A 13,587-nucleotide genomic window follows, 5' to 3' on the forward strand; every position below is an offset into this window, starting at 1 on the left:
GCGGTCCCTGTATTTTGATGGCTCAAGAACTTGAAATGGTATGGATAGTAATTGGATTCAGCTTATATGTTAGCACAATGCCACTTCTTTTTTTTTCTTTTTTTTAAATTTCTCCTTGACTTTCTTGATTCGTATCCTGATGAATCGGTTTATTGCGTCTTGCCATGAGTCATTGGACAGGATGAAATGGAAGGAGATTTTTCCTTGAATAGATGAGAGAAGATTTGTCTTTCAACAAATGAAAAGAGGACTCAGCTAATTTCTAGATCTAAGGCACGACTTGCGAGAGAAAAAAAGGTTGACCATATTTTGTTTGATATTTTTGCCCCTTTACTATATTCCTCCACTCCATATTGACCCTGTTACCGGATGAGGAACCGGTGAAATTCGGTAAAATGACTTCGCTGGAGAGTTTTTGCGAGTTTAGTGACCTTTTCGGCCACAAAAAAAGTTTAGTGACCAGAGGGTGCCATTTTTAATAGTTTAGTGACCTTTTGGGCCATTCACTCTAAAAAATATATAAGGCTCTCTTATTATGTGTCTTTGTGTACACTAGATAGGTCTATATATTCTTATTTGAAAAAAAAAATAAATTCATGATGCAAAAATAAATGCAATGCAAATGGAGATAAGATCAAAGTTTTATTATGTATCCCTGTGTATACTGGATAGATCTATATATTTTTTATTTAGAAAATAATTTGAAATTACGATGCAAAAGTAAATGCAACTCAAATGAAGATAAGATCAAAGTTGAATGGTAGACCTTATTCTCTTGTTTTTTGTGTACTTGTATGAAAGCTAAAATTAGGATTGTTTTCCTTTAAAAATTGCAAATCGTAAAAACGACAGACTGAAAGTATAATATACTTTTTATACTAACAGTCTTGGATATATATATATATTACACGTGCATGATTTAAATTTGAATTTATATCATATAATGTAATTTAAATTTGTTAGTATAAAAAAAAATACGATGATAGTGTATAAAAAAGTTATTAAAAAATATACTATAAGAATCTAATGTTTGTAAGTAAAAAAGTAATTAAAAAGTGCGTCAAAAGGATATTCAAAAATATTTCCTTGAAGGTCCAAACTTCATCGATTTATTTGGATAGTTGAAACAATTTGACATGACAGGACCGTTCATTCTGCAGATAACCATAGCTGTCCAAAGAATTTAATCACCGCCTAAGAAAGACACCTGTAACTTTCGACCATCACAGATCAAAAATTTTACAACGATGAAGATATGCAGTGCTGATTGCCCAAGAGCAGCAAGGCACACGTGTTCCATAGAGCACTGAATAATAGCCCTCCCAGACAGGTCGTGAAAAATCTGACGTGCACAAATTTACTGTGGGCCTCAGTACCGCCAATGATTGGGGTCGCATCTTTTTGTCTATACATTGCCTCCTACGTAGGATAAAAAGAACCGCCCACCACAATACCTTTGGCTCAGAATCCCATCTGAAAACTCAATCTCCCCTCTGATCTCTCTTGCTCATCAGGGAAGGAAAAAAGGAAGATGAAGAAGAATTCAGATTCTTGAACCTTCTCTTCGTCTCCTTCCAAACAATCCCTCGACGAGAATTAACCAATTCCCCCCACTTTCAAGTGTGAAATATCCAATCTCAAAGAGCCAAACAAGGCTCTGAAATGTATATGGTATTCAAGCTCTTGATCATCGGTGGTGAGATTGTAGAAGAAGAAGGAGAGTGGGAGAAAGAAAGATAGAATCTTCCTTTCAGAGATTCAATTTTAGGAAAAAAAAAAAAACCCTCAGATTTGTCAGCTTAAAAAAACCTGCCAAACTCGCAATAATATCTCATCCCCAATTTCCCTCGTTTGTTTATCTGCGGGATTCAGGCCTCAAGGTAAGCTCCTTGGTATAATAGTCTATCGATTACCATTATTTAATGTTTTACAATTCGTTAGAAAGTTTTGAAATTTAAATGGGATTCCTTTTTTAATTTTGATTTTTGTTATATAAATTTGGATGCAAGATCGGGAAAGTATCCCGAAAATGACTGCAATTGATACTCAAACATCCCCTGAAGCCAGCAGCTTGAACATGGCAAAGATGTCATCATCAAGCAGCAGCAGCAGCCCTAATAGTGATTTGGAGTTTGCCAAATGCGAGTGCTGCGGATTGACTGAGGAATGTACCGAGGCATACATCAAAAGGGTCCGTGAGAGGTTTCAGGGGCGCTGGATTTGTGGGCTGTGTGCTGAGGCAGTCAAGGACGAGGTGGTCAGATCCCAGAGGAGAACTGGAGATGAAGAAGAAGCCCTGAATTCCCACATGAGTTTCTGCAAGAAGTTCAGATCCTTGCGGCCACCCCCCAATCCAACTCATGATCAACTCATCTCTGCTGTCAAGCAGCTTCTGTTGAGGAGCTTGGATTCTCCTTCCCCCAAGAAGGAAGCTTTGGTTCGATCAAGAAGTTGTTTTTCAGCTCTGGATCGTTGAGAAACTCCAGTACTACTTTATACAAGTCAATTAGTCTTGATTCTCGATCTTAAAATAATTGAGACAAGGTTGCTTCAGTAGTTATTGATGATGCAGAATAAGTTAGCGGAAGTTCAGGAATTAGACTATCAGCAATTCAGCATTGGTAGTTTTTCAGTTGTCCGATATTAATGAATAATGGCATGTTTAGTAATGTTAATAATCGTTAGGTGACTGCAGTTCACCTGTCAAAAACTGTTGCATTGCCTACGTACTTGTTAAAGATGTGTTCAAACCTTTATGGAAATTTCATTCAAGATTTTAGTTTTGCATAGTAATTCTCATCTTCCTGAATGTCTCCAATCTCATTCGCTCTGTGTATCCTATTAATTCTGTTCAAGATTGCTTTTGCAGTCCCTATGTATCCTATTAATTCTGTTCAAGATTGCTTTTGCAGTCCCTATTGGATAAGGACGAGACTGTGGTTTTGCAGCTTTTGCCTTTGTCACACACGTAGTAATATTTGCTTTTCATAATCATAAAGAAATGTTGACAGATTCATCAGAAGAAGTAATATTCTTGTTGGCTTCCTTTGGGGAACAGTACTTTCTGTGGCAATGCTTAAAAGGTGATTTTGGGGGCCAGGTGGTGCATAGAAGAATATGCTTGGAATTAAGCAGCCATTTACTAGTGCTGAGATGACAGTCAATGGATTTGCAGTAGGGTTTTCTCAAGTCTGTATTTTCTGCTTAGCACCTCAAGAATCTGCTCTAGGAGAAGACACATGAACCATACTATTAAATGCAATTGCCACTGATTTGCTTGAACAAAGTTGGTGAAAATGACCAGAGTTAATGAATCTCAGGGTAAATATCTTACCGATGGTTGTGGGATGGGACAGAAGAAGATTAATGCACATCTTGTACTCCCCTTTGGTGGTCCTCTTCCTCTTAAAAAAACATGCAACAATTTTCTAGTTGTAAGTAAATTTAACAAAATGTTCTTCTCAAGAGCAAAGATTCCATGTCAAGCTCTAAAGTGGTTGGAGTACAGTTCGTTTCATCTTTGTTTTCACTTTTTTCCTTCAAATATGAAGCTTAAAACAAGAATTTTCGTCAACTCTCTGATATGCTCTTAAAAGATCATGATTGGTTTACGCAATTTTTTGTAATATCAAAACAACCATTAGCATAATCTGAGCATATGATTAGCAAACCAACTCTCAACAAACCAGTAGAATATACAGTTCAGTTGAAGTGGCTTTTGTCTGCTAGATTTGGTGGAAATGTGGTGCAATGGCATATTCAACGAGAGTATGAAAAAGATCTCATACTCAGTTAACTGCTTTAATAAAATATGCCCACCAAACTAAGGCGAAGGGAATTCAATTATTGCATGCTCTTCAGCCCTTCCTTCCTTCCTTCCTTCCTTCCTTCTTCCTCTTCTTCTTCTTTCTTTCCTCCAAGCCTCCACAGTCCACTTTGTTTTTGTTATTGATTACGTATGGAGAGTTAGTTGATGGTCCACCCACCCACCAAATAATTGCCAAAGCAAATGTTTTTTTTTTTTTGATAAGAGGTCCAAGAGCAAAAACCTGCATTAAGTTATTGCAGCTTATGTGGACGCTTAGCCATCTCAATCTGAAATTCTCTGCAATAAAATTACTATAACTATTTTGCCATCCGAGCCCTCCCAGAGTCCTGAAACAAAAACAACTATGTCAAACCTAACAAAAAGAGCAAAAAAAACATTACAAAAAAATCAGATCATCACAACTGATAAGGCCTTTATAACAATAGAAAAGTAAAACAAGTCACTATCCACACAATGCCCAGAAAAAACTTACTACATAAGAAAAACAGATTTGATGGTGAGAGGACAGACCCGACAAAATGAAGCAGTGCATAAACAATTTGCAAGAAACTTCAAGAAGTGCTCAAACTGGTTACTATATAATACTCGAAAGGTAAGTATTATCAGTCCACATAATAATATATAAGTTGGACTGGTTAAGTGCATGGCTTTTAATTTTGAGAGATAAAGAAGAACTTATCATGTCCACTTGGCATAGCAATCCACCACTACAGGAAAGAAGAAAAAGACGGAGAGCTCATTTCTTGTTGCCCCTTCGAATGAGCGAGACAAAGAGAGGAATCCAGAAAATTGGGCTAGCATCAGATTTCCCCAAAGTATTTTAACATCCACAGAATATAATGTTTGGCAGCTTTTATGTGAATCCAATCTCTCTTTAGGGTCAAGAGAAACTTGTTTAATTACTACCCTACGAGAAATGAATGCTTGAATTTAGACAATACTGCTGTCGAGATAAGCTATAAATTGACAATTTCGAGATATTTGAAACGTGCAATATCAAGCACTGATATGGCCGAACAAACTGGAAATAACACTCTATCATAGGCCTGTAGTTTAACTGTGAAGGACTGGATAGGGAGGCTGAGTAAGCAAGTCACTATCTGTTGTATTTTTGGACTTTGATCCATTTTTCTTTCTTTTCCACAGATTTGTCTGCTTACGTGAGGAGGAGGAGAAGTGTAGTACCGTGACTATGTTGTATATCGCTGGCCATTTTCTGGCCTGTACTGCATTTCTTGCTGTTGTTTTTAGGAGTCTTTGCTGTTCTGACCACATTCAGAAATAACCCCACCAAAAAAAAAAGGAAGAAAATGGACAAAATTGAGTTATTTCGGTGCTGATTAATTTGAAATCTTTGCATGAAATGCACCGCAAATAATGCTAAGAAAAACTTGTCAAGCAGTACTTAGTCTTTTCCACTTTCTTACGACCTTTTTCTGTTCCCCCACATTTAGAATGGTGTACTTTAGATACCTAAAATATTATTAGTATTCAAATGCAACGTTTTAGTTCAGATTTTTTATTTCTGCTCACTTTTCACCTAAAATACTCATGCCTAAGCCACAACTCGCATGTTATTGAATTAGGTGACGGAAATGATGGAACACTCTACTTTCTTGCAGGAAGAAAGCCATTTATTTATCACATGATCCTGTCCCCTCCCTGCTGCTCGTGAACTCGGTCGTACCTAGGAGTCTGGGACTAGAAACAAACGACGTGAGTTTAAGTCTGAGTTTTGATCCAATTAAGCCAAATCTCGATTTAATTTTACTAAATTTGAGCTCGATGAGCTCTCAACGTAAAGCTCAAACTCGAGTTTGACCTCAAATTCGAGTCGAGTAGAGTCAAGTTCGAGTTTAAAAAAATAGAAAACAATTTTTTTATTTTTTATTTTTAAAAAATAAATAAAAAAGTAATTTTTCTTAACAAATAATAAAATATTTACGCAAGCTAGCTAACAAGTTGAATATCTTTGAACTTGAATTCAAACTCAACCTCAACTCGAATTGCTCGCGATCGGCTCGCAAGCAGCCCAACTCGTATGCAACCATAGTCGTACTCCAAAAAAAAAAAAAATTGCTCGTGAACTCGGTAAAATAAATAAACAAATACAAAATGAGACAGCTCTCATAATGGAGCGATCCTCTCAGGAATAGAGAGAAATAAAAAATAAAAAAAGATTAATCTTTTTAACACTGACAGTGTATACAATATCAACTTTGGGTGAATCACAATCGTGCAAATTTTGAATTTGGAATTTAAATTTTGCACGCATATCATGGATCCAACAGCAATAGTGTATATATTATTAGTGTATATAAGATTTACTCAATAAAAAAAGTGTAGAAATGTAAACCAAAAACGTGAGGTCATTGAGCAAACCAAAAAACAAGGATAAAAGAAGGATTAATTTCTATGACATTGCACGCATACTATCACGATTAAATGCAGAATTATATGTAAAATTTAAATCTAACCCTGACAGTATGTGTACTATCATTGGTGGATTTTAAATCTAATCATAATAGTTGTGTATATATTGACAAATTTAAATGTGATAGTGTGTACATTTTCAGTGTATATAAATTAACTCATAAAAAAAACCTTGGAAAAGCAAGATTATCAATCACCATGGATGGATGGACATGAGGTAAGGCCTAAAGTTTTTCTTTTCTAAATAAAAAAAAAAAGAGATATAGGTGGAGATTCTAAAGATGAAGAATCTGAGTTTCCTTTCAATTAAAGCATGAAAAATGAAAAAGAAAATTTGCACATGTTCAAAGTATACATATTTGGTTATCATGATTGACCATTTCCTTTATTTTTGGCAGAACAATGCTAATATATGTACACAGGGTTAAGGATTAGGTGGATGAATCAGTAATGATTTCAAACTATGTCATCAAATGTCTAACTGTATAGTAAATATATGTATAGGTTTATTTGCATATCCTATCCAATCTTCTATAAAATTTATCTTGGTTATAGAATAAATAAGATTCTCAGTCATCTTTTTATATTTTTTGTTAAAAATATTACATCATATAACAAAAAAAAAATCCTCTACACAAACACTTTTTTTTTTGCTACAAAAATAATAAAGAACTCGTATTCTTTTATGGACGAGTATTCAAGTACTCAGTCCTTAACTTAGGGAAGAAAGCAAAAAAAAAAAAAAAAAAAAAAAGGTGTCTAAAGACAATTGAAGGCTCAAGAGTGTAGTACAAGTCAAATTCTGATGAAAGCAAACGTAGCACAAAAGCACAAGGCACCCTTGTGTCTCTTTGTACTCAAATTATTCCCTAATCCATCAGCGGCAACTGACTTTTTCATCTTCTTGCAACAAATCCAATTCTGCCAAAGCCAAGGGCCAAGCAACAGGCCAAAACCATCCTCCCACCAACCATTCAACCCTTCAACCAATCCAAACAAAAAACAAAAACAAAAACAGACATATATACCAAAGTCCCTTGAACCGCATCAATCAATCCTTGGATCCTCATCCCTCATCAGATCAGATTATCTATCTAGTTCCAGACTAGTGGATAATCGATCAGAATCTTCAAATCAAGCAAACTTCTTCAGAAAAACCAACAAGAAAATCAAGATGATGCACATGACCTTTTACTGGGGTAAAAAGGTGACCCTTTTGTTCGATTTCTGGAAAACCGATTCTTGGACCAGCTATGCATTCACCTTATTGGCCTGCCTAATTGTCTCGATCTTCTACCAATACATGGAAGACCGTCGCCTTCGGTTCAAGCTTCTCTCCACCAACAAAACAACCGTCGCCCCGCCTCCTCAAGATGGTTTTGCTGCCAATTCAACCACCACCCCTCTTCTCTACTCCAAGCTTTTGACCCCTAATGCCGGGAAACTAAGCGTTGCAAGATTTGCTGGGGCTGTTTTGTTTGGAGTCAACTCTGCCATCGGATATCTCTTGATGCTGGCCATCATGTCCTTCAATGGAGGGGTGTTTGTCGCCGTTGTTGTAGGTCTGGCTTTGGGCTATTTGCTTTTCAGGGCTGCTGATGAGGGCCTGGTCGTTGTAGATAATCCTTGCGCTTGTGCTTGAGCTTTACTCTTGCAGTTCCTATTGAATCTCTACTGATCCTATTTTATGTTTGTGTCCTGTAAATCTTAAATCAAGAAAAGGTCAATCTTCTATGGTTGTTTCAACTATATGCACAGTTTTTTTTTCTTCATTTCCTGGATTGTTTAGCTGATTTTCTGATTAGATCTGTTTTTTTAATTTTATTTTCTGACCTGATCTGTGTTTCCTATTATTCGGTTATGAACCCTTTTTTTTTACTGTTCTTGATCGTTTTGGTAAGAATAGAAGGCTGATCTTCTTTGCTGTGATGGGCGAAATCTGAAGCCTGTTGGTTCAACAAAGACAGGACAAGGGATTTGCTGGCTCATTCAGAGCCAAATATTGACGTCCCACCCAGTCTTGACACGTTTGGGGAAATCACAAAATGCACAGTAGTAGTGATAGCTTCTCGTGAATTAGATCAGGTATTGGGGACCATACATGGAAGGATATTTCTGTTTAAGCTTTTGCATTGTCAACTGGAATGGAATGTAGCAGTTATTGCAAAGTCCAAATATTTTCTTCCATCCTCATCTCGCTTTTGCGTGGAAAAAAAGCTAGCAACTAATAAACTAAACAAGTTCTTCCGAGTTCTGACCTGACACATGCCTTGATTTTTGCACAGAAGCTTCACAAACACCTAATTGGTTTTCTTAAACAATATGGTACCCATAACCATTTAGCCGTTGACTTGCTTTCTCATTCCGGTTGAGACAGGAGAACTTAATAGATAATTAGCTTGACAACTCATTCTAACAAATTAGGTACTAGTAGGTATAGCAAATAGAATACCGATTTGGGACGGTCCAGAAGCTGCACAATCCAGACAGAAAAGCCTTTACGTCAGTTTCTAAAGACCCGTCGAGGATCAGGCCAGGCTAATTAACAAAAGAAGGAACAGGGTGATTCCTCCAAGCGTAAGATAAGGGGACAGGATGATGCCACCAAGCATAAAATATTTGTGCAGAAGATACGTGCATGTGCAGGAATTCTGGCCTAGAATAGATTTACACCACGGAGACCGGCAGAAGCATCATTGACCAGTTGTTGCACCGATTAAAAAATATACAAGTTGTTCATGCAGGGTAGGATACAGTACAGACACCACACGGAAAATAACATTGGAGGAAGCTGAATGGACATATGACCCAAAACCAAAATGGTGTAAACAAACTCAATCAATTAGGAGTTTAAAAATTCCATAATCACCAGTTACTGCACGCAAGAAAGAATGATCAATTTAATCTTCTGAGCACAAGTTAGACTTTAAAAAAATCTATAACCCAATCTTAACAGCTATCACAGTAATGCATTCCCAAGTTCCCCCAAATCCAAAGTGATGCAACGTTTGTCTATATGTCTGAGTCCATCCACTGGTATCTTCTACTTGGTACCCTCCATGTAGGCCAGATTGAATATGAGCATCGGCAGTGGAAATTTGCAGCAAAATAGACTAGAAGAAGGCCAACCAGAGAAAAAAGAACTGCCCCTCCTTCCATGACGAGAGTGAACCAGAATGCTTCAGATAATCTGTACGCTGTAGCTGTTTTGAAATACAACTAACCCCAGTGGAACTTGTAGGTGTTTCACTTAGCAGAGACAACCTCATCCAGCTAAATGTACAAGAAAATCATGTAATTGCTATTGCTGGTCCTGAATTTTTAAGGATACTAATTCACTTTCCTGTTGCTGACCTCTTGACCTCAAACTTTTTGGAAACCATTTTCTCAGCCGTTCTGGCAACCTGGAAGAAACTAACCAATCACAATGCCATACAGAGAAAGAAGTATTTCTTAAGTAATAACATGCGACAGCCAAGCGGTAATAAAGCTGTCTTCACTAAACATCATGAAAAGGAAAGGAAATATGTCAATGCAGAACTAGGAAAAAGACAGCCAATAGTAGATAGAAGAACACTTGCTCTTACGAACTCTGGCAGTCAAAATAGAATCAGAATGTACAGGTGAAATCAGCACTTACAGATCCATTCTTTCATATATTGCCCTGCGTACTGAAGAGTTAAGGCCATATGCAATTGAGTTGAACAGACCCTGCAAAATGGTTTAACAAATAATTGAATCCAAATTATTGAAATAAACCTGTGTGCAGCACGATGATATGATAGTTTGACTAATAAATACTGGTAAAGCTGTACTAGGCAAGGTTCCCATCTTCTAGAACTACACATCAAGAATGTCTACCAAAACCTGACCCATGCAACATAAGCACATTATGTACATGATGCATGACTAACCCAACACACACAATTATCATGAGAGCAAACAACACATTCTTTTAAAATAATAGATCGAAAAAGTAACAAGGAACATCAAATGAAAAGCTATCGAGGTAGAGATTTACCATGAGTGCAGCCATTCCTACATCAAGAAGAGAAAGCCAAAATATCTTGTGTCCTGGTTCAATAAAATCGTGGATGCGGTTGATTGTGCCAAAGAACCATGATCCTATTAGAATGAGAGGATAATAGCCCCAGCGGTTCAGTACCTGCACAGGACAGGGAAAGGAGAAGAAATAAAGGAGTCAAGAGAAGCAATGACCAGTTCTGAACTATTCCGCATCTGTGCAACATGTTGCTTCACAAAGTCAACTTAACAATTATCTCCATGCTTACAATTTGCATTCACACAGAATGAAGAAATGCTATGTAGTTTTTAATGCTCAGGATGGTTCAGGATTCCACAAATCTGCAACTTGTTCTGATCAATCAAATATCACCATTGCATTAATAACACTCACCTCCCTTGAGGTTAGGCCAAATTACAAGTCAGATACTTGGGTTTGGCCAAACTATAAAAGATCCCTCAAACTCATGACTTCATATCGAACACCCGTGTTTGGCAACACATATTGACCTCCTAAAAGTGATGATGTCAGCAAAAATTTTAGAATATATATGATACCTATCATATCCCTAACCTTCCTCCTCTTCTTGCAAAACCCCACAAAAGCACAAGCCTTGTCCTGCACTAAAATCCCAAAATAGATTTAGCTTGATCCTTAAATGAAGGAAGGTATATGTAATTAGCCCAAATTGAATTAAATCTCTTAAAGCCATTATGCTTGACAAAGGGTTTCTGTCTCCAGTGACACAGGCAACCAGCTTGGTTTGTATGTGTGGTTTTTTTTTTTGGGGGGGGGGGGGGGGGGGTGGGGTTCTTGAACTGGAAAGCATACAAATCAAATACTATTCGAGTTTATAAAAGACAGGAGAAAAAGGAACAAGCTGGAGGAAGTTTGAGTATTAAGTAGCTTCACTGCAAGAGAATTAGTAAAGGAATGAAGAAAACATGAACTGGACATAATTCATTTATAAATAGGCAAAGAAGACTGAACCAAGGGCATCAGCACCATATGGGGTTGCAATGATTGACTCACTAGAAACAATAACCTCTGTGCACAAGTGTCATTGACATAAAGGAAGACACAAGTTTTAGTTGACTCATGGGCAATAATGACTACAACCAAATATTTCCGCTTTTATGATATCATTAAGAACAAAAAAATATTGTGTATGCTTCAAAGAATGATCAAAGGAAATGCAGGCTACCTTTACATCTGGCCGTGAATCAAACTGGAATATCCTCTCCGACATGCCAGCTGCCATCTGAAACACCAAAGATCAGATTACTACAAGCTTGACTGTTAAAATGCCACTTTTGAATATCCAATGCCTAAACCCCCAAAGAAAAACAAATGCTGAGCCAAAGAAAATATCTGAACTGGTCACTTACACGGGTTGCATTTTTTAACATGCGTATTACTTGGAAATAGGTGACAGCATTAAAAAGAATTGCACCCCAAAGAGGAGCATAAAATGTTATAAAGTGAACCGCCTGCAGATTGAAGTAAAAATTTGAGAATAAGTACTCAAATGAACCAAAATTCAGAGCATTGAAATTGCAGACAAACTTGATACCACAAAAATCATACTTGCCTTCCCTGTACGTCCTGTTTGGGCCCAGCACCATGCTCCTATATGACTTATATGCCCATGGTCATTGCTGATAGAGCGTATTACAGTCACAACTCCTGAAGTTCCTGTTAATGTCATCCAAGTTAGCTACCGCATAGACCAGAAGTATGAAAATGTCATGCAGTAAGCACTAAGGTTGACATCATGGTGGCTAAACATTAGGACAAAGAAACTTCTGCATTCCAGAAGAACCATTCTGATGAATGCTTTGAAAGAAGCGAACTCATTCTTAAATTTAACATCATACCCCAAACATACAAATGAAACATGGGCTCTAAATCTTCCACATCTGTTTTATGTCTAACAACGGTTCGATGAAGTGTAAAAGCAATTGTTGTTGTCCACAAAAAAGAAGCCACACAAAAGAAATGTGTGGTATAGCCTTGAGCATAACAGAAAAATCCCTTTGATGGATCCCTGCAGAACCAGAGAAATCGATTATCACATATATAAAACTTATAAGAAAGAAATGAAATCAGAATCTGATTAAACTTGACCCCCACGTGGCATCTTCCATACCCTATTATGCTGAAGAAACTACACAGCATGTCCTGCAACCAAAAAAGAACGCAAATAGATGGTCATACTCCTCCTATTATGGGCAGAATAATTGAACAGACTACTAAACATTTGAATTGGAAGAATAAAAAGGAAAAACAATAGAACAGCTGAAGGTTGACATAACTATTACCCTTTCACCAAATAATTATTACCGCTCATGCAATCATGAACACACAACAACAGTCTTCACTCACTCTAGACGCCAAATTGACAATATGGATCACATCTAACACGTGCAATTGCGAAGATCTCACTGTTTTGGCAAGTTTAACAATATATATGGCGTCAACGACGGCTTCATCATGGAGCCTTAATAAGCAGAAAAGGAAATCACCATATGCACATGAAAAACAACATCAAAAAGAACTTCGAATGACTAACTTAAGGCTGTGTTTGATTCTCTCTCTCAGAACCCAATAGCTTGATTCCAATAGTCTACAATTATTGTGTCTTAAACGGAGCCGGACATTACGATTCCAAAAGTCACATTTTTCATCATCAACAATTCCAATTCAGGTCTGATTTTACAGTTAATTGTCTAACCAAATTTCCATCTTTCTAGCAGGATAAATCAAATTAATGAAAATGGTCCAACTAAATATAAAACCCTAACATTTGAGACCTTTCGAGGAATAAGTACAGAGAAAGCTTAAGCGTTTAGGAAATTCAACACAAAATGTGACGAATGCTAAGTACTATATGTTGAGGTAGTTATTAGTATCAGGAAGCTGAATAATGCTTACGGAGAGGGCGAGGAAGAAGACGAGTTTGAAGGAGAACTTGCGGAGCTCTTTGAAGAGCAAATAGCAGAGCACTATGAATCCGGAACCGATAAATGAGAAGGTGGAGGCTCCGGTGTTGACCGCCGTCAGTATTCGCCGATCACTCGCCGACAGATTCCCCATTACTGCCTGCACCGTCGCCATTCCCCAATCCCCGCCTTTTTCAATGACTTTCAGTAATATTCCGGCTAGTGTTTCACTTGATTCGATTTCTACTCCCAAAACAATTTTAACATCTCTTGTTAAAATTCACCATAAACGGCGTACTATTTCTAGTATTTCACTTGATTCGATTTTCTATTTCACCATAAACGGCGTATTATTTTCT

At 37.2% G+C, this 13,587-nt stretch overlaps 3 protein-coding genes across 5 annotated transcripts; 2 read left to right on the forward strand and 1 right to left on the reverse strand.

Moving 5' to 3' along the window:
* The first annotated feature begins 1,449 nt into the window (after nt 1-1,449).
* On the forward strand, nt 1,450-2,793 carry LOC113779095. The gene is made up of 2 exons (XM_027324534.1): nt 1,450-1,880; nt 2,010-2,793. The coding sequence occupies exon 2, from the start codon at nt 2,030-2,032 to the stop codon at nt 2,474-2,476; it is 447 nt and encodes a 148-aa protein (XP_027180335.1). The 5' UTR covers nt 1,450-1,880; nt 2,010-2,029; the 3' UTR covers nt 2,477-2,793.
* Nucleotides 2,794-7,084: 4,291 nt separating this feature from the next.
* On the forward strand, nt 7,085-8,034 carry LOC113779311 (copper transporter 5). Its single transcript, XM_027324865.1, has one exon. The coding sequence runs from the start codon at nt 7,437-7,439 to the stop codon at nt 7,902-7,904; it is 468 nt and encodes a 155-aa protein (XP_027180666.1). The 5' UTR covers nt 7,085-7,436; the 3' UTR covers nt 7,905-8,034.
* Nucleotides 8,035-9,073: 1,039 nt separating this feature from the next.
* On the reverse strand, nt 9,074-13,578 carry LOC113781724 (G-protein coupled receptor 1). Of its 3 annotated transcripts, XM_027327705.1 has the most exons (10): nt 13,221-13,578; nt 12,436-12,467; nt 12,164-12,333; nt 11,878-11,981; nt 11,675-11,776; nt 11,491-11,547; nt 10,860-10,904; nt 10,284-10,427; nt 9,903-9,973; nt 9,074-9,666 (listed from the first exon to the last, which is right to left on the reverse strand). In XM_027327705.1, exons 1-10 carry the CDS (start codon nt 13,401-13,403, stop codon nt 9,564-9,566), a joined length of 1,011 nt encoding a protein of 336 aa, XP_027183506.1. In that variant the 5' UTR covers nt 13,404-13,578; the 3' UTR covers nt 9,074-9,563. The 3 variants fall into 3 exon arrangements, 2 of the variants coding, with proteins under 2 accessions (XP_027183506.1, XP_027183507.1); XM_027327706.1 differs by lacking the exon at nt 10,860-10,904; XR_003469662.1 differs by lacking the exon at nt 9,074-9,666 and having other exon boundaries at nt 9,905-9,973; nt 10,844-10,904.
* Between the last annotated feature and the right edge of the window lie 9 nt (nt 13,579-13,587).

This window comes from Coffea eugenioides, chromosome 8 (genome assembly GCF_003713205.1).
Source record: "Coffea eugenioides isolate CCC68of chromosome 8, Ceug_1.0, whole genome shotgun sequence".
Taxonomy (NCBI): domain Eukaryota; kingdom Viridiplantae; phylum Streptophyta; class Magnoliopsida; order Gentianales; family Rubiaceae; genus Coffea; species Coffea eugenioides.

Bases quoted from the DNA above. Each gene is read 5' to 3' on its own strand.
- LOC113779095 (XM_027324534.1), top strand. From the start codon at position 2,030: ATGACTGCAATTGATACTCAAACATCCCCTGAAGCCAGCAGCTTGAAC.
- LOC113779311 (XM_027324865.1), top strand. From the start codon at position 7,437: ATGATGCACATGACCTTTTACTGGGGTAAAAAGGTGACCCTTTTGTTC.
- LOC113781724 (XM_027327705.1), bottom strand. From the start codon at position 13,403: ATGGCGACGGTGCAGGCAGTAATGGGGAATCTGTCGGCGAGTGATCGG. The intron at 11,777-11,877 runs GCAAGTATGATT...TTCAATCTGCAG, and splicing joins AAACAGGACGTACAGGGAAG to GCGGTTCACTTTATAACATT. The intron at 11,548-11,674 runs GTAAGTGACCAG...TTGGTGTTTCAG, and splicing joins TGTTAAAAAATGCAACCCGT to ATGGCAGCTGGCATGTCGGA.